At 37.4% G+C, this 19,261-nt stretch overlaps 1 protein-coding gene across 1 annotated transcript in view; it reads left to right on the plus strand.

Moving 5' to 3' along the window:
- The window catches only part of LOC121324615 (dnaJ homolog subfamily C member 17-like), a 79,059-nt gene extending 60,035 nt beyond the window's left edge, over positions 1-19,024 (plus strand). The window contains exon 11 of the mRNA XM_041266697.1: positions 18,611-19,024. Within this exon, the coding sequence (XP_041122631.1) occupies positions 18,611-18,733 (123 nt within the window). The 3' untranslated portion in view covers positions 18,734-19,024. The remainder of the gene's footprint in view (positions 1-18,610) is intronic.
- Positions 19,025-19,261: the final 237 nt, after the last annotated feature.

Here is a 19,261-nt window from a genome sequence, read left to right on the forward strand (position 1 = left end):
CCTTCTCCAATTTCAATATCTCCCATATGATATTTATAATGTACATTTTTATTTCCTGCGTGCAGTACCTTACACTTTTCTCTATTAAATGTCATTTGCCATGTGTCTGCCCAGTTCTGAATCTTGTCTAGATCATTTTGAATGACCTTTGCTGCTGCAACAGTGTTTGCCACTCCTCCTATTTTTGTGTCGTCTGCAAATTTAACAAGTTTGCTTACTATATCAGAATCTAAATCATTAATGCAGATTAGGAATAGTAGAGGACCTAATACTGATCCCTGTGGTACACCGCTGGTTACCACACTCCATTCTGAGGTTTTTCCTCTAATCAGTACTTTCTGTTTTCTATATGTTAACCACTCCCTAATCCATATACATGTTTCCTTGAATCCCTACTGCGTTCAGTTTGAGAATTAATCTTTTGTGCGGGACTTTGTCAAAAGCTTTCTGAAAATCTAAATAAACCATGTCATATGCTTTGCAATTATCCATTATCGATGTTGCATCCTCAAAAAAATCAGGCAAGTTAGTTAGACACGATCTCCCTTTCTTAAAACCATGTTGACTGTCTCCCAGGACCCTGTTACCATATAGGTAATTTTCCATTTCGGATCATATTATAGTTTCTATAAGTTTGCATATCATAGAAGTCAGGCTTACTGGTCTGTAGTTACCTGGTTCAGTTTTGTTTCCCTTTTTGTGGATCGGTATTACGTTTGCAATTTTCCAGTCTGTCGGTACCACCCCTGTGTCAAGAAACTGCTGCATGATCTTGGTTAGCGGTTTGTAAGTAACTTCTTTCAATTCTTTCAGTACTGTTGGGAGGATCTCATCTGGCCCAGGGGATTTGTTTATTTTAAGAGCTCTTAGTCCCTTTAACACTTCTGCCTCTGTTATGCTAAAGTTATTTAATTTACATTCCTGCTTCTATGTCACAGTGTGTACAAATAGCTTCCTGCCACTACTGTACGTGCAGGGTTTATAGTATATGGTAAAAGTATGTGCTAGACACATGTTAAACATCTTTTTGTATTGCATAATAACATTCCCACGGAGAGTTATAGGAGGCGCTGATGGCTGGTGGTGATGGATTTAGATTTAGTTAGTGTGTAGTTGACCTGTAACCCAGTAAATGTTTCTCTATTCATTTAACACTGTCAGGCAGAGACTGATTACAGCATCTAAAGATGAATGGGTCATTTCTAGGTAATAGTGCTATATCATTTAATGGTGCTTGACTTTAAAAATATATATTAACTCATGATCGTGTGCAGTAATACATCTCAGAGTTGTTGCAAAATTCCACCTTTAGAGTTTATGTTGTGGACCCTTTGTTAGCCCTGAGCAGTGTTCTTGTACTTTTTGTCCTTGTGCTGTGTTATGAGATGGCTCAGTATGGCATATGTAAGGAAGTTGAATAAGACTACAGCAAAGAAACAGTCACAGTCTACCTTTTGATAATGCTTTACAAATAGGCATTGCCCTGCAGACTCTACAGAAGTTTGTCATGTTCTATAAATAGGTCTTTCTCGCCAATTTAATGGAGGCGGATGTTTTGAAGACCTTGAAAAAGACTTCTAACTGACAAGTTTGTCATTGAATTTATTCATTTTTGTTTAGTGCAGTCGGTGCCGCCCAATCTGGGTCCTAATAATCAGGTTTTCTGTTTAAATGGGATGCAACTCTGGGAGACGGTTTTTCTCAGTGCTATTTATCTCATTTAATTGGGACGTCACGTAATTGGGATACAGTATTTTCAGTGATGAACAGAGATCCCTTTTCAGAGCAAGACAGGTTTGCGTAGCACAGAGCAGTGAGTACGTGATTGTGCTGTGACTTGTGTAAACCACGTTAAACAAAAGTTTCAAAAGTTGAAAACGTTTATCCTGTTTGCCAATTTCAAAGATTGTTATCTGTAAAGAAGACAAAGTAAGACAGAATAGATACAGAAAGAAACATAATGTAAAAAAAAAAAAACTCAATAATAACCATTCTTAGTAGCTTTGAAATAATTTAGCAAAGTTTGGGGTTGTCAAGCCTACCTGTCAGTGTATAAACCCAAACACATCTTCCATGAGCTCCTGATTAATATAGAAGACTTTCGGTTTCAGAATACTTTACAACCCTTAGTGTTTGTCAGTGTACCTTCTAAGAGCCTCTGCTTACTGTACACTTCCGTTATTTACAAATTCAAATAATAATCATGCGAGGGATGGCAGGTGGTCAAGTCTGTAGCAGAGCTGATAATTTTGCTGATGCTGCAGTGAAGCAGTGCTGTAGCAACGTAGACAATCCTGAGGTTTTGTAACCTTGTAATGACTAGTCTTTTTGATCTGTTATCTGTCCGTAATACAGGATTAGCCTGGCACAGTGCACTTACTGTTAAAATGACATTTCATACTATCTTGGTTGAACTGTGTGTAGAATGTACAAGTGCAGTGCCTGGGCCTGGACAGGTATCTTGACTAAGCTAGTCAACTTGCTGAAGGTTGAACAGAATTAATAATCCAGTCTAGGTCTGTGAGTGGCTCATCTGCTACTGGTGTGAGAGTGAGTCTCCAGTCAGGGGAGAGCAGGATTGTGATCTGGCTGTGGTAAGTTGATGGTGATGTTTCTGCAGGTTAGGCAAAACCGTCGGGGGACTGTTTCTCTTCATTGTGCTACCCTACTGGCCAGGCATCTGGTGTTCGCAAGCTGCAGGGCTGGCCTTTGCGTGAGTAATCAAAAGGTAATTAATGTCATGGCTATTCTGGTAAAGATATTTTTAAAAATTAAATGAATGAGAGACTTGTTTCTGAAAGATGTAATTATTCAAGCAAATTAAATAGCTTCCTAATGATAACATTTTCTTAACACCGTATGAACAACTCAGCGAGTTTTTTAAATGTATATTTTTTTCAGTGAGTGAGCAATTAAAGACCGTGGTTTTGTTACGCTATTCGATAGAACCTAAAACAATAGAATATTTTCTTTTGGGATACAAGGGATACCACTAAAGACATTCTCTTTACCCAGGATGCAAAAAAAATTGGTTACTCTCTAATTTTTTCAATATGTCGTCCAGTTGGAGGTAGATTTATGACTTGGCTTTGGTTCTCATAAAAGGGTGCATTTTTTCTTCTGATCTCTACCAGCTTCAAGCAGTCCCTGGTTTGCGGTATGTTTTGATATTATTGTTCTGAAAACTGCACATTTTCTTTTGTTGTCATGAAATGGAAGTTTTTCCAAATAGCATCAGCTGAACTACTGACGCACTCTGGGGAGAAGAAAAACCCACAGATTTCACCACGAATTCAATGCCCCTAAGTTAAATTAGAAATTGAACTGTACCCAGATGCTTTGGTAACATTTTGGGGCTTTTTCCTGTGGACTGTCTGTAACTAGGGGCTTGTTAGTGGCATCATTACAAGTGAAAACCTGTATATAGCATTCATTCATTATTACTGTGTCTGCCTCTACTGCTTCTGCCCCTTGGACATTTCAAATCTTTAATATTATTTTACAGTTGTGGTATTGGAAACAATGTTTTCCGGTTTTGTTTGATGTCTGTGTCACTCTGATTCTGTATCTCTTTTTGCATTTTTCATATCATATCTAGAAGTTGGGCAAGAGTTTTCCTATACCAGGGGTACTCAGTTATTTTAGTGACAGTCAAAATTCCTGGCTACAGCAAGGTCAAGGTCCTGAGCATACTGACAAACAAATGTAGTTTTACGCATGTTGTTGGTTTGAGAGTTCTTCACTAGGGTTAAGTCAACAAAAGTTTTTGGGGGGAATCTCGTTTTTACCAGTCAGCCGCCTTAACTGATTTGTTACTGCAGGAGTTCTTTCCCTGCCATAACCATAGAATTGTATAACTATTGTATTCTTATCTGTCTGTGTTAGCAGAGCCAAATATTGTGTTTCAACATTGCAAAAACAAATTGTAGCAAACAAAACTGAAGCACAAGACAAAACTGAACTGAAAAATCACTGTGCTTTCTCTTTCAAGTAAATTTAAAAATAAAAACACCTTACAAATAATGAGAAAATACAGTAATTTTACAAATAAATTTATAAATCAGCTAATACTCGCTGTGAGTGGGAGAAGTGGCAGGTCCTCATGGGCCTTGAGTTACAGGTTGATATTGATATTAATATTAATAATGTTTGTCTTGGAGAACAAATATCTGCACACATTGTGTGATCTGCAGATACTTAAGACAGGGAACATTTGTGCATGAGTTGCAAGCCTGACCTGGATTGCAGAATTTGACAATTTTAATCGCCAATCCAATCAGCATACTCGTTGCTAAGTTTTGCACATACAGCACATTTTGATGGATGGTGGAATGATGCAATATCAGTCGTGGCCGGGTTCTGTCCGTTGTGCTACCATTGCTTGGAAAGTGAAGTTTTGTACACTTGAGTAGTAAAGTACGGTACTATATTGTGTGCTTTCCCTGAGTCAGGGGTACCAACAGTAACACAAGTACGCATTGACTTGTATGTGTTTTTCAAAAGAGCATTATTTTGTATGTTTTACTGGTAATATTTTATTATCAGCTTGGAAAAGCCATTTTAAAAAAATGGGCTTTGTAGTACCGGTACTTGTTATTGTTTTCTTGGGCTTTTGTGAAGTGCGATTTTCTGAACTCGTATCCTAAGGTATGAAAATTGTATGTATCTTGTGTACTTTCAAAAAAATTACAAATGACGATAGGTTTATTTGTCATAGAAAAGGGATATGTTGACGGCACAGTAGCCAATGTACTGAGTTTCACTTCATTTGATGGGCTAATACTGTTGACTTGTACATTTTGTTTCATTCATATCTTGCACTGAGTATCTGACACTTACTATCACAGCGACACCTACTGTACCCTCACGCACCACACTCTCATAAGAACTGTGTTGTCTGAAAAATTCACAACATTTCCAGTGTGAATGCAAGCAAAACATAGATTGGCATATGACTTGGCAGTCCGGTCAGAATATACTTGCGATCCGGATTCGGACCGCGGTCCGCCTATTGAGTACCCCTGTCCTATACTTTCAGTTTTGCTCTTTTTTTAAAAATGCAACAAAGCTCATTCCTCTTCCTGATGCTTTTTATTTGAAGCCACTGTTGTGATTCTTTATTGTAGACTTGGAGGTGAATTGATCCTGCCATGCAAGTCTATTTTCCTTTGAAGTCAGCCTTTCAAAGTTGTAAACCGCAGTTTTAGATGTCATTGGTTTGTTTCATGCTGTATTCGTGCAAATTCACAATGTATCCATTGCTTTCATTTTTTAACCCTGTTCTTTAGGGAACATTTACCAATGTTCACATGGAATGAATGGGATCAATTATCCTGCCAAATCTGCCCAGACAATAGATGAACAACCTCAAAAGACAGGCCTGCCTTGTCATGGACATGCTTACATTAAGTGTATGAGTCTTGGCAGTAGTAGTTGATTCCTGCAATTGTATTATTTGCATGCGTTCATTCTCTGCTGTAATGCGCAAGAGAGCATTTCCAGGTGTGTGAATGAAAGAGACACTTGGAGAAAGTGAGAGGCAGTGGGGGGGTTGAAGATTTAAGGTAATCATCATTAGCCAGTAATCTACTGAAAATGTTGTTCATCCCAACTGTATATACATTATCTATATATATATATATTTTTTTTCTCCTTATGTAGAAAAAAGTTACACAGCCATATTTGTGGCTTTAGGGACTGCAAGGAATGCGGACAGAACCAGATGTGATGAAAATTAGAATTGACATTTCTTGGCTCTTGTTCTGGTGTTGCTGGTATTTGGTTAGCCTGATGAAAGGATCTTTTTTTGGAAATTACTCACATAAATGTAAGGACATTTGATGTTCCTAAACAAATTTTCAAAGTGACTTACCTTCAGTTTACTGGTACGTGCTTGCAGGGGCTGCTCAAAGCTACAACATGGGGAGCTTTTTAGCTGTTAAAATGTCATTGTCCCTTTCAATTAAGTTGTGCATGGCAGTTTTTATGAAACATAAAATGTATTTATTTTCAATCCTCCCATGCAATACTACAGTTTTTATAGTTGTAGAATATTAAACAGTACAGTTATTTTTTTGTTCTGGTTATGAATTCCAGAAAGGGAATGCTGGCTTTTGGTTATTTTTTAATCTATTTGTAAACCTATGTATTTGCTTTTTACAGGTGCGCAAAAAAAAGTTAACAGTATATGTTATATAGGGTTTTGTCATGATCTCACAATACAAGCGTGGTACATGGAGTTCCTTAGTATATTGAATTTTCCACACTAATTCATATTTAATCCACACGGCATGTTAATTCATCATGAGAGGCACTCATTTGAAAGTGTGGTGTGTGAATGTATAGTGGTGTGTGTGCCTGTGTGCGTGCCGGGATGGAGAAATAAAGCTCATACTCCAGACAGTATTGCGTTCAATTGACCAGCAGCCACATTCCACCACATCCCAGCTGTCAAACAATGGCTGCTAAAGTGGGTGCTTCATCTATGCAACACACATTTATATTACTGTGCCCAAGCCACTGCCACACCCAGTTATCATGACGGATGGTCCCTACAACCAAACTGCACATTTTATAAGTGATCGCTTTCCCAGGATTTCTCACAAGTTCCATCCTTGAAGAGTGCAAATAGGACTTGAAAAACTCAAATAAACTGGTCAAATTATTTGACAAAAGTTTTCAAGGAACTTTAAGTTTTTAGTCTTTCTACATATAAATGATAAATGCAGTAGTTGATCCATTTGTGTGGTATTTGCATTCTCATTGCAAAATATTTATAATCTCAGCAGGCTCCTCGGAGGAGGTAGAGAAACTCAAGCTAGCAATAAAACTAGAGCTGCGCTATAGAAGAGGATATTAAAACTCATGAGATGTGTATCTCTGTAAGGAAGGAGGAAGCCCACGCTCACCAGTGAAATTGCAGCACTTCCATTATCCGAAAGCCCTGGCTACATTAGAGTGGAAGGTGCAGTGGCCAAAGTTCAACTGCCTGCTCCAGGTTTTTTAGGAGGCCAGCTGCGAGCCAACATCTGGATTTCCAAAACCCTGATTTCAAGAGGTTCTGTCCAGTTTCCCCCCTCCATATAAATCAGAGAGCTGTTGAGTGTGGTGTGGGGGTGACACTTTCAAAAGTAATCTCCTGTTCCTAAGTTAATGGATTGGGGCTTTCATTCACATGCAATGTCATTCTTTGTAATGGAACTACAGCAGAATTAGGTGAAATTTTATTCAGCATTGAGGTCCAACACAGTAATCATTTCCAGCTAGATAATTGACCACAGTACAAGTTAGGTGTCCCGAACCGAAGGCAAGCAAAATACCTGGTCTACAGGTAGTGACCGCTGAAGAAGATATTAATAATAGTACAAACCGAACAAATTTTTTGTTATTTGATCACCCTACTTGGAACCAGGTGGACTAAGACGAACTGTAAGGTTTATAACAAAGTAATGAGCTTCTTATTGTGACAGAAAGCAGTGAGCTGCATTAGCGGTTCTGTAACTAGTACCTCGCTAACAGGGGTCACAATCTGTAACGGCAGACTGTCTGTTACATTTAGATTTTTAAAATAGAGTTTATTACCTTAGAGTTCCTTGTATTTTTTAATTGCTAAGAAAGCTTCAGTTTTGCATGTGGAACAACCCTGTATATTTGTAAAAAGTTGACTGGTATTCTTTTAATGCTACCAATCTGATGGTCATTTTTTTCGCTCTTTGTATGTTATGATGTGATGTCAGGTTGCCATAACAAAGAAACCTCAGTCCCCAGCATCAGTCCATAACCCTTGAACACTTGCATGTTCAGTTTTCATCATTTGCTCTTGACATTAGTGTTGTGTTCTGGCATGTGCTTTTTGCTTGAATATGTTTATTTTACTTCCCAAAATACTTACACAGTGTGCACATATTACTGTTGAAATGACTGTTTGGCACACAGGGGTCATTCCTCTACCTCCAGCACACACACGAATTCTAGAACAGAGTGCAATTATCTGCATCTGACTGGGAGGAATTTGAACCAAGCACAAGAAGCTAAACATAATCTGATACTTTTTATTAGAAAAATGATTTGCTTAAACGTCTAAAGTGTTTCACACGGAACAGTCAATTGTGATGACTGGGGTCTTTTCTGGAAAACTGAGCCTTTGTGTGAATGACTGATCATTAAGGAATTCTGTTGATGCTTGCTGATTAATAAAGAAAAACAGATCATATATTTTTATCTTGTCAGGGATTATTATTATAATGTTTTTGTATTATTATTTTTGCTCTCGGTGGGGAAAATACCCAAAAATGTTGGGATTTTTCTTGGTAACAGAATCAGTATAATGATCAACTCCAGCACATTAGCTTTAGGTTTGCATAAACATACATGTTCATCATAACCGTTTCTGGTATACGCAACAACTTAACCCAGGCTATCCTGTTGAAAACAGGTATGACGGTAACACACATCCCCCACTAGCTATCGTTATGACGAAAAAGCGACCATGACTTTTACCAACAGTATGTACAGAATAAAATAAGAATGACCAAGTTTCATGACACTAATTTAAACTAAATAATGTTAATACTAAGTTTCATGACAATGGATAAGCAGTTCTCCAGATATGGGCAAAAATGTAAGTGTGATGTAAAGATGTGCGGACAGATAGATGCCCCCTACATCCCCAGACTCTGATATCAATAACTTATGCTAACTAATGTTAATACAAGGTTCATTGCCATTGGATACGTGGTTGTCTATCTGTGAAGTGTAAAATACATACGCTTCGTTGTTGTTTTTATCAGAGATCATGTATTTAAGTGAGGAATTCAATCCTGAAAGAATGAGGCAATGCACTGAAATGTTTTTGTTTTGACTGCAGAGATAATATGGGCTTCTTAGCCCCAGCAGAAGCCATAATTGCATACTGATGTAGTTGCTTTGCAACACCAAAGCTATAGTTTTAAGACTTATACTTTAAAAACGTAGTTATCATGATGAGTGATGTAATCGTGTTGACAATGCTATGGCAGAAGACAGTAGTCTTCTATCTAAATAACTACCTCCTGTAGTCTGGTTGCTGTCAGGCACATGACACGTTTACAGGTTTTACCAGACGAAGCTACCACAGAATAGCCTCCAGTAATCCTCTTTAGTAATAACCCTGTGATGAAGAGTCACTTCCTGTCATTCTCCACACAGTCTGGAATGTACTTCTGTTTACAGGGTACGGAGCACAGTTTGTTATTTGTGTGCACCGTCCTTCACTGTAACTACTGACTTGTATGAGTTTAACAGATTAATAGGTCAGATGAGTTGCAGCCAACTAACAAAGTAATTCCATAAATCTGACCTGTTTTGCACTTCTGTTAGCTTCATTAATCTAACATGTTCAGTTATAGCAAATGTGTATTTTCTGTTAAAAAAATGATACGTGGTTCTACTTTAGGTTAAAGTACTCATTTTCTATTCCTTTTTATTCAGGTCATGTTACACTTGCACTTCCAGGTGAACTGACCAAGGAAGTGCTTCACTAACTGAAAGCATGACTTCCAAACCGATATTTCTTTCAGTTTAGTAGAAACCCAATTGATTTGTTCTGTTATTTAAGTGTATACTTATTCAATAATGGAGGCTGTAACGTCAATAATGCGTCCCAAGCCAAGGATGTGAGTGCTAATGGAAGTTAAAGTCATCTACCTGGCAAGAGGCTTTGTCTGTCAGTATTAGAAAAAGCTTTTTCCTTTTTTTTATATGTAAAACCTGGTTTTACCTTTTTGCTCCATGTTTCGAGCGCCTTTCAGCTTAAAATGTAGGCAGTCCTGGAAAACGTGGTTTCTTTTAGGTAATGTGGACAATATCCGTGAATTGAAACGAGCGGATCATGCAGAGAGCAGTCTGTGGATTCTGAATTGCTTTTTGTTGAAACGCAAAGTGATTTCTAAAATTATTTTCAAAAGGCGATCCCAGTTTATTCTTCACACTCCTGGTACAATGTTGTTTTTTACATATTAAAAAACATTACTTTCTTGTAGCTATATTTGCTGTCATTCTGGACCCTTGTGAAAATAAGGTTTATCCACAATTTCCAAATAGAATTGTATGAAGGGCTACTCCCTTACTTCTTAAATGACATAATTTTCTATATTTTATTTTAAAAGCATGTCTTAGAAAGTGGTGGCTTCCTGTGTTTCTTTAAAGAGATGCTGCTACTTGACCCAATCACACGCTTTCTCTTGGTCCAGAACAGCCTGTGGTAACTTGCATGAACTTGTGTCCAGTGATCAGACCTTTCTGTAAATCAACAAGCCAGGGTGCTTTATTGAGAGTGTACAAAGCATTTTCTTCTGTTTTGTTCCACAAGAAAGGGAAAAGCTTAAGGAGCATAACTACTTAATCTCCAAATTGGGCGACTTGTTAATTTTATTTTCTGAGAATTGTTTTGCCATGATGGTATCTATGCCATGGACTATGGAATTTAGTCTCATTGGACCCACTGTGAAGTTTGCGCCCTATTTTTTTTTTTTTTACAAGGTATAAGTACTTGCGTGCAATAGAATAAAAGAAAAATCCATGTTAGGGTGTTGCCATTACATTCCCAAAACCACAACACAAAATTTGAAGAGGCACGATTCTGCAATATGGATAATATTCACTGCATCTGAAACACATTAGATGCTTCTTATTGGTGGAGTAATGTGAGTATGTATAATTACTCAAATAAAAAACGATTTGCAAAAAAGGGATAAATAACATGGTCTTGAAGTAATTATAGCTAACAAAATAATTCCACAAAACATTTACAATATCCACCACTGGGTTCGACATTAACCATGGCCCGGTGGCCCGGGGCCGGTAGAGAACGCAGTTTGGCCGGTGGTTATGAAGAACCACAGGCCCGACTGGGTCGGTTACATTTAACTAGTATAATATTTATATATATATAAAATTAATTTACAAACCATTTTTTTTAAACATAACTACGAACTAATCCTAACTTTACCGCCGCGCGTCATATTTGTTGTACAGTCAGAATCTGAGACTGCGTACCGAAGTGCTGTGTTGGTTCTTGTTCCCACGGCAAATCTTTTACAAATCGGGTTTTCTACAACTAAGCAACCAATAAGCCAAAAGGAAAGAGCTGAAATCAATAAATCATAAAGAATGTAATTTTGAAAAAAAATGAAGACAAACATTTAGAGTGGGGGCTTCATTGTGACAGAGAGAACTGACGCCAAACGTTTAGCCTTGTTTGGTGTCAGTTTCCCAGACTTGCAGATCAAACAGTAGCTTTATTTGTTGTGAATTCAACATTTTGTTTACATCACATCCAGTCTCACAGTAAGATGTCCTGATGGATACCCAGATACGAATTGTAGAACTTTTATTTGGGATCCGATGTGTTCAGGTCATAAATGCTATTCACAAACTTTCCAGGACTCGCTGGTATCACTCAGCATGAATCTAAGTCAAGTTACTTTGTTTATTCAAAAACCTGTAAATAATTCAAAACAAGGATCCCAGGTTGTACTTTTAATGGTCAGTGCAAATGTTGCCGTTGCTCCATCCATTCACAGAAAGTCAACAGTAGATGTTTTACATTGAATTGCAGTCCAGAGTTAAAAAAAACAACTCCTTTCCAACTCAAAGCCTTTTCTTATAGTCACTGCGTTGTTGTGCTTAACATTTAGTCTTTAGTTTCATCATAACGTTAAATTACCTTTCTAATTTCAATGTTACCCAAGTTTGGATTACCGTACCTCTTTTAGCACTTGCCATATACATGTTTAATGACTGAAGCAACATATATTGAAAGGCTTTGTTTAATTTATTTTGAGACGTGGGCTCTCTTTGGTTACCATACACAGTTAGAAACATACTGAAAATAAAAACCATCGTGAAAAAATATATAAATATATTAGGCCAGATAAAATTGTATCTGGGCTAGTAAAAACAATATCTCAGTGGCCCGAGGGGCCAGTAGTTAAAAATCTAAACGTAAAGCCCTGCACCACTTATACCGTCTAGGCTTAATGCGGGCAGACGTTTATATTGGGCAAATAGCGTTTGCCATTCCCTTGATTTAAATTAAATAGGTGGTGACTGTACCAGCATTTATTTCTGGGATTGAGTTGTTTCAGACTTTTGTAAGTAGGCTAACAACAGTCTTTATTCATTGACTTGAGTAATAAAGTAGCTAGGTAAAGTGGTTGGAACTTGCACCCTATGGGAGATCTTGGTCGAATGGCAAATATTTGTCCTTTTGAAATCTGTGATGCCAATCAGACTTTGATCCTATTGAAAATGAACCACACTAGGGAAATAACCTCAAATATACCAAGTGAACCTCAAATATACGGTGTGTTGAAGACTGAGATGGGTGGCATTTACTCACTGACCTGCAGAGGTAGTTGGACTTGAAGCCTGGAGGTGTCTAATAATATTTATAGGTTTTAAGAGTTGTTCTCCTCAGCCTACCCAATTTGACCAGGTGACAATATAATTTCCTGTTACAGATTAACATTATTCTTTCTCTGTATATAAACTGTTAAAGTGGCAGTAGGATTGATCATACCAGTGGACCATGCTGGTCGGAGGCAGTTTGCAGGTCTAATGTGCTATAGACCTTAAAAATAGTAACAGTGGTGTATAGGCTCTCTCAGTAGACGTGGCGGTCATGTGCCCAAGGAAGGAAAAGCGTGATGATAGGATAAATTAATTTGGGGAGTGTTGTAGTTACACTCCTGTCTGACCGCTCAAATTAAGAAAATAAGATGTCATCTTTGGTGAAGGGCAAACCAAGATCCGATCTTGATAATGTCAGACAGGCTGAGGAATATTTCTGAGCAGGGATATGCATCCCCTCACCCCAATGGAAAGGTCAGCAGGATCATTGAGACATGATCAGATGTCCCAGAGCGGACAGCTTCCAGACACAGGGCCAAGCTCTTTGATGAACGGATAGTTGGCAGTCTAGGGTTATGTGAATTTATTGGGCACCTGTATCAGAACACTGCAGTCTTTGCTTTGGTAATTGGTTATTAGCAATAACCTGATAGAGTAATGGTGTGTATTAGTGTAATGCATTGTGTGGACTTCAGCAGCTGCTGTTGCTTTACTGTAAAATATTTTTTAGCGCTTCGACGATGTCCACAGCTTAGTGATAATAACATATATTCTAAGTCAGGCATCAGACATTAAAAGCAATGAGTTGTACAACATAGCCTAAAATGTATTTGAAAACTGGTGAGACAAGTTTAAGGTTTGTTTGTTGTTAGTGCTATGTTCAGTTCAAATTGTCTCCAGCAGAGGTCAGGGTAGAGCAAAGATGTGACGAGGATAGAGAGAAGCTTCTGTTTATGCATAAGATTGTCCACTGGACTGTCTTTATTTTCTTACTTTAGCACAGCCTATACGGTATGTGCTGCTGTCCAGTACTAAAGTAAAGCCATAATAATGAAAATTACATTGGTTTGTGGTCATTTTCAGAAGTCTTGATATTGACTGGGCAAAATTGTGTTTAATAATTATATTCTTAAAAAAAAAACAAGTAAAAACTGAACAGGCTTAGCTTCTGTCATTTTCTGGCTCTCATTATTTATTTTATTTAAATGTACTTTTCTGAATGTTCTTTCAGTTTTCTCATCTAACCCTTTGACCTGATGTAATGTGGCTTTGATGATGTGGTCTTTTGGAAGATGAAGATATTGGCTTCACTTTCAGTGCACATTCCATGATTGCTTATGCGGGTTGTCCAGTAAAAATAATAATTTCACAGCGATTGCTTTAATCTGTGGCGAGTGCTGTAACGATCTTTAGGTAATAGACAATTGGTTCTAGTATATTACAATGGGTTTCACATGTGTTTCATCAGAGTTGGGGTCAGTTCCATTTTTTCAATTCCAATTCTATTTCCAGTCCCAGTTCCCTTTTATAGAATTCCAATTCCTAGTCTGCTTTACAGCACAGTCTTTACTGGGGGTTATGCCATAAGCTTTATCAGGTTGCCTGACAAGTTCATTAAGTTGTATATAGTATTTGTTTGATCAACAAAGCCTTTGTTGTAAAATGATTGGAATAGGAATTGGGATTAGAAATGAAATTGGAATATGAAACAGTTGAAAAACTGAAATTGACCCCAACTCTGTCTATAACTATAAAACAAACAATCGTGGTAAATCTGGAAGTTCTATGTTGCAACTGTAGCACCTACAGGACCATACTTCAGCCTGTCACCAGTCTCAACTCAAGTCTGTTTCAGTTCTGAGAATGAGAATGTCCTTTTTGAAGTCTTATTTTTCCAGGCTCTTCCAATCCTGTTCCAACACTCTTGTGGCTTCAACTCCATTCTTGCTTTGAATCTTCTATCTCTTCCAGATGCTGACCCTCCCGCACACATGCAAATGCACACACACACACACACACACACGCACGCACACACTTTCCTCTGGCATGTGACTCCCTGTGCGGCTCCTGTTCAACAAAGCCAATTTGTGCTTCCATTCTCCAGTCCTTATTTAAGTATTCTAAGACAGTCGAGACCACCCCTGTGGCCTCCAGATCAGCATAGACAGGGCAGGGATCCCTCTATAGCCATTACCACCAGGGTTAGAACTTAAGAACATAAGAAAGTTTCCAAACGAGAGGAGGACCTGCGGCCCATCTTGCTCGTTTGGTTGTTAGTAGCTTATTGATTCCAGAATCTCATCAAGCAGCTTCTTGAAGGATACTAGGGTGTCAGCTTCTTCCCAGGTCGTTTCAGCTGGGTGGGTCGCCCGGCGAAGTGGCTGTCGCCGCCCAGCTGAACAACCTTGATCCGCCGAGCTTGCAGATGCTACTATGCCTTTTAACGCTAAGGATTGATTGCGCTGCTAGCAGACTAGACCACTTGCATGCGCGATTAAAACAAAAACAAAAACAAAAAAACTTGGAAACACACGACAGCTGTGTTATGTCTTAACACTACATTTAACCAATCAGAGAGGTGAAGGGGTGGGTTTGCCGTTTTAAGCACTTCTTGAGGCTGAAACTTTAAAATGACAGCTAAAAAAATAATGATTATTTTCTAAGCAAAAATAGTGACAATGAATTTGGAAATTACCAAACCGAAATGGAGGATGAAAAAGTAAAAGAAAATACTCCAATACTCCATTAAACTTAAGTATCGGAGTAAGTCAGCCTGTACCAGAAGCAGCGGCGGGCTTGTTGAGGATTGAACTTGAACTCTGAGCCCCAGCTCGGTCGTGTTCTGCTGATTCCTAAATCTCCAGCTCTTTACCAGGGAGATTAACATGAGGCAACACAGACCCTTCCACCAGCGCCAGCTGGAACACAAAGAGCAATAGCGGCTTTTTTTTTTTTTTTTTTTTTTTTAATGTTTGACAGCTAAAATGGGAAGTTAAGCAGAACTGTGATCGGTTACTTTGCTTTTTTTTTTTTTTTTTTTTAAGGATGTGTTTTACTTGTGTCCATTCCTGCACATGGGAATAGTTCCCAACTTCTGACTTGCCGTCTCCTCCTTGGGAGATCAGACACCATACACATGCTTTTCATTGGGAAAGAAGTGGAGGGATTTGTACTCATGTCAAATTAGTTAGAATAGGGATTAAGCTGCTATCTGATGATCTACAAAGCATACAGCTAATCTTTCTACTTTAAATCCACCTGTAGAGCCATTTTAACACCTACAGTATGTAGAATATCTAGCTGTGGCCGAGATATCTGAGCTATTTAATGGTTTAAGCAGGGAGTGTATTTAGACAGTTTTGATCTATTTGAATTAACTTCCTTCTAGTAAAACCTATTCACAAAAAAGCCCAGAAATATGTTCTCATCTATAACTGAAATGAAACAGTTCATTCTATTTCATTTGACAATTAAAAATATATTATTATTATTATTATTATTATTATTATTATTATTATTATTATTATTATTATTATTATTCATTCCTAATTGAGTTTGATACAGTTTTAAAACTGCATATTTATCCATTTGTAAGCTTATACTTCTCAGGCTCCCTCGGAAGTGGCTGTGAGTCAAGATCATCAAATGTGAACTTTATAATAAATACTGATAAAGAAGTTAAGCTTAAAAATAGTCAAATTAGTTATAAAGCAATAGAGGATATGCAGACAAGAAATAGTTTAGCTTGAGCAGTAAGCCAGTAGGACCAAATAAATCTGAAAATAGAATATTCTTTCGTATATATTTTTCCATAGTGTATGTTAAAAGAAGGAGAAGTAACACACGGATTCTGATTATATCTTTAATACACAAGAGGAAATTATACTTTCTCTGAAAGAGCAAGTCGCTTTAGCGTTTCTTAACTAGTGGTTCGTATTGCCATACATAGACAGAAACACAGGCTAGGTAAGTCGAAGTGTCTTTGTTTACGTTTACTAACATAGTTTGGTTGGTCTGGCCTGTGTTAAGTATGATTGTGACTGGAAACGAGAGCTGAAAAGCTTACAGACCAAAGCAGAGACCAAAAAAGTTGAGAAATTTCAGTAAGAAAACCATTAAAATAAAAACCTATAAAAAACATAGTTTGAAGCTTCCTCTTATAAATGTATTTGTATTGTATCTGTGTCAACAGAACGGCCACGCTAAAGCTGGTGTGTACGCATTGTGTATTAGGGATGGGTCGGTATACCGGTTTTTCGGTTTACCGCGGTTTAGGTACATTACGGTATTAATACTGTTGCTTTATTTCTAAACCGCAATTATTGTCATTCCTTTATACACCGGTTAACTCATTTTTTCAGCTGCAAACACGCTTCTTCTAAATCAAGCGATGGCACTTGCAGACTTAGCAAAGTGTCTGAGGAAGATACTTTTGTGAACTGATACTGTGTTTTGATAATGATTTTGAAGGAAACGGTCAACGACACAGAATACATGTTTCAATTGCTGCGTTCTGTTACCCAGAGCTTGCTGCACCGGCTGCTGTTGGCTGCTGTCTTTCTGACGTTACACGCAGCTTTTAGAGAAAAGCCTTCTCCAAACCTTGCAGCGTAGCACACATTTTCAACGTGCTATATTTACATTTGTCTGGATTATCAACAGTCAGTTTAATGTAATAGATAAACATTAACTTTATTGTAAAATTATACATCACTTATCACAGATTTACTACATTATGGTGTTTTTTTTTTTTTTTAATAATCGATTTATTTATTTAATATACCGTTGACAAGGCTGTTCACGGCTTGTATATTGTATAATGATACAATGCCGCTCGCCTCCGCTAACAAGGTGGCAGCAGTAGTTTTAGTGGTTATTTGCTTTACGGGTCACTCGTGATCTTTGCATCATCCCTTTGGTTCACAGCCGCAGCCAGCCTCCAGCAATAACCTTTCAAAGCTGCGGTGGGCTATGCAGAATCTGTACATATTTCTGACTGTTGAGTGACGTCTACAGCGCATCTCCAGCACTGTGCAGAACTGCAGAAATCTGCGCTATAAGAACATGACCAATGTCTCAAATAAAACTAGCACAGACCTGCGACTGCAAAAGGATAGCCTACTTATTATCAACATAGTTTTGTTTAAACTAGTTGTAACAGTATTCCAATTTTCTTAGGTAAGTGGTTTTTTATTTTTATTTTAAACAAACTCCACATGTTTAATAATCATTGGAAGCTTACCCTTTGCAATGTCATAATTGTAAATCCAATAACACGTTTTAGTATTTAAATATATATTTTTTTATACTGTTGTAGTATAACTTTAGTGTACAACTTGAGGTTTTTTGGGGGGTTTTTTTGGAATTATTATTCTGATTGTATTTATAAAAAAGAAATATACCAAGTTAAATACGAAATACAAAATGTTTAAATAATTCCATGAATGGAAGTGTGCTTTGTTGGTTTTATTTTTATGAATTACGGTAATTTAAGTGATTTACATTAGTCTTTCTTCTTTTGAGCCTTTATTTGATAACTTCCATGACGTACCGTATACTGTGATATTAAGGTTACCATGGTATTTTCTTTAACGGTTATCATAACGTTCAAATTTTATACCATCCCATCCCTATTGTGTATGTCTTGCCTTTCACATACAGCAGCACACATGTCCTTGACAACAAACGATATTTGTTCAAATGTTTGTTGAATATTGTGTTGAGGTCTATGGTTTGATGACGTCTCTGTCTTAACTCATCCCAGTCAAGTTCAGAGTGGTTTAAAGTGGGTGAAAAGGCCGGTCAGGGAAGCATGTTGTTGTTTGCCTGCTATTGGAAAAGGTTCAGTCCATAATGGCTGCTTAATTCATGTTTCATTACATATAAATGTACTAGTAACTGCTGACTTCATACTGCAGACCCTTGTGTAAGGCTGAATGTAAGTGTGTAACATAATAAAAAAAAAAAATATGCAAATTATTTTGTTAACTACAACCACTTGAACAGACATCCTGTGAGAGATCATATTCTCAAATTCCCCCTCCCCCTAGTACTGCTAGTTACCATTGTGAGCTTCTAAAAAGAATACCAGACCCCCTGTTCTGAATCCCTGATTCTAATTTCCACACGGTCAGTTAATTCGTAGAAGTGAGTGGATAAAGCTTGACCATGTTGAAATGTGTGCTTTTCGCTCACGTGTGCTCCTTGCTGCCCCCTGCAGGGTTCTGTGTCCATGGCCAGGGACTACGAGAGTGTGGTGATGATGAGGATGAGACAGGCGGCGGAGAGACAGCGACTCATTGAGGAGATGCAGAAAGAGGATGAAGAGGACGCACGGACATAGCACAGAGAGAACCCGGGCATTCACACTACTTTAATTTTAATAAAACCCTTTTTTTATATTTTACAAAAATGTTATATTTTCTTTTTGTAGAAATTATTAAAAACCCAACGAAAGTGAAATGTAGGTCTAGGGTTAAAAACCTGCTCAAATGCTCAGGGAATGCTAACAAAGTTTTTACTGTCAGTATCATTGTGAAACCTGTTTTAGTTAGTGGTGTGAATTATGAATTTACTTTTCATAATGCATTATTTGTGATTATTATTTTTTTTTTTTATCACTTCTGGATTCATTTTAGAATCTAAATGTAGCTATTTTTTTGCATTGATTTTCAGGATTTATATATATATATATATATTATATATATTATATATATATATATATATATATAATTTATATTTAGGTAAATTGAAAAATGTTATTGAATTGATGATATAAACCTGCTTGAGGTAAATTTAAATCCAGACATGTTAGCACCATTAAACCCTTAAACACCTTAAAGAACAGGAAACTCAAATCTTTCAGAGTTTT

Source organism: Polyodon spathula, chromosome 12, assembly GCF_017654505.1.
Source record: "Polyodon spathula isolate WHYD16114869_AA chromosome 12, ASM1765450v1, whole genome shotgun sequence".
NCBI lineage: Eukaryota > Metazoa > Chordata > Actinopteri > Acipenseriformes > Polyodontidae > Polyodon > Polyodon spathula.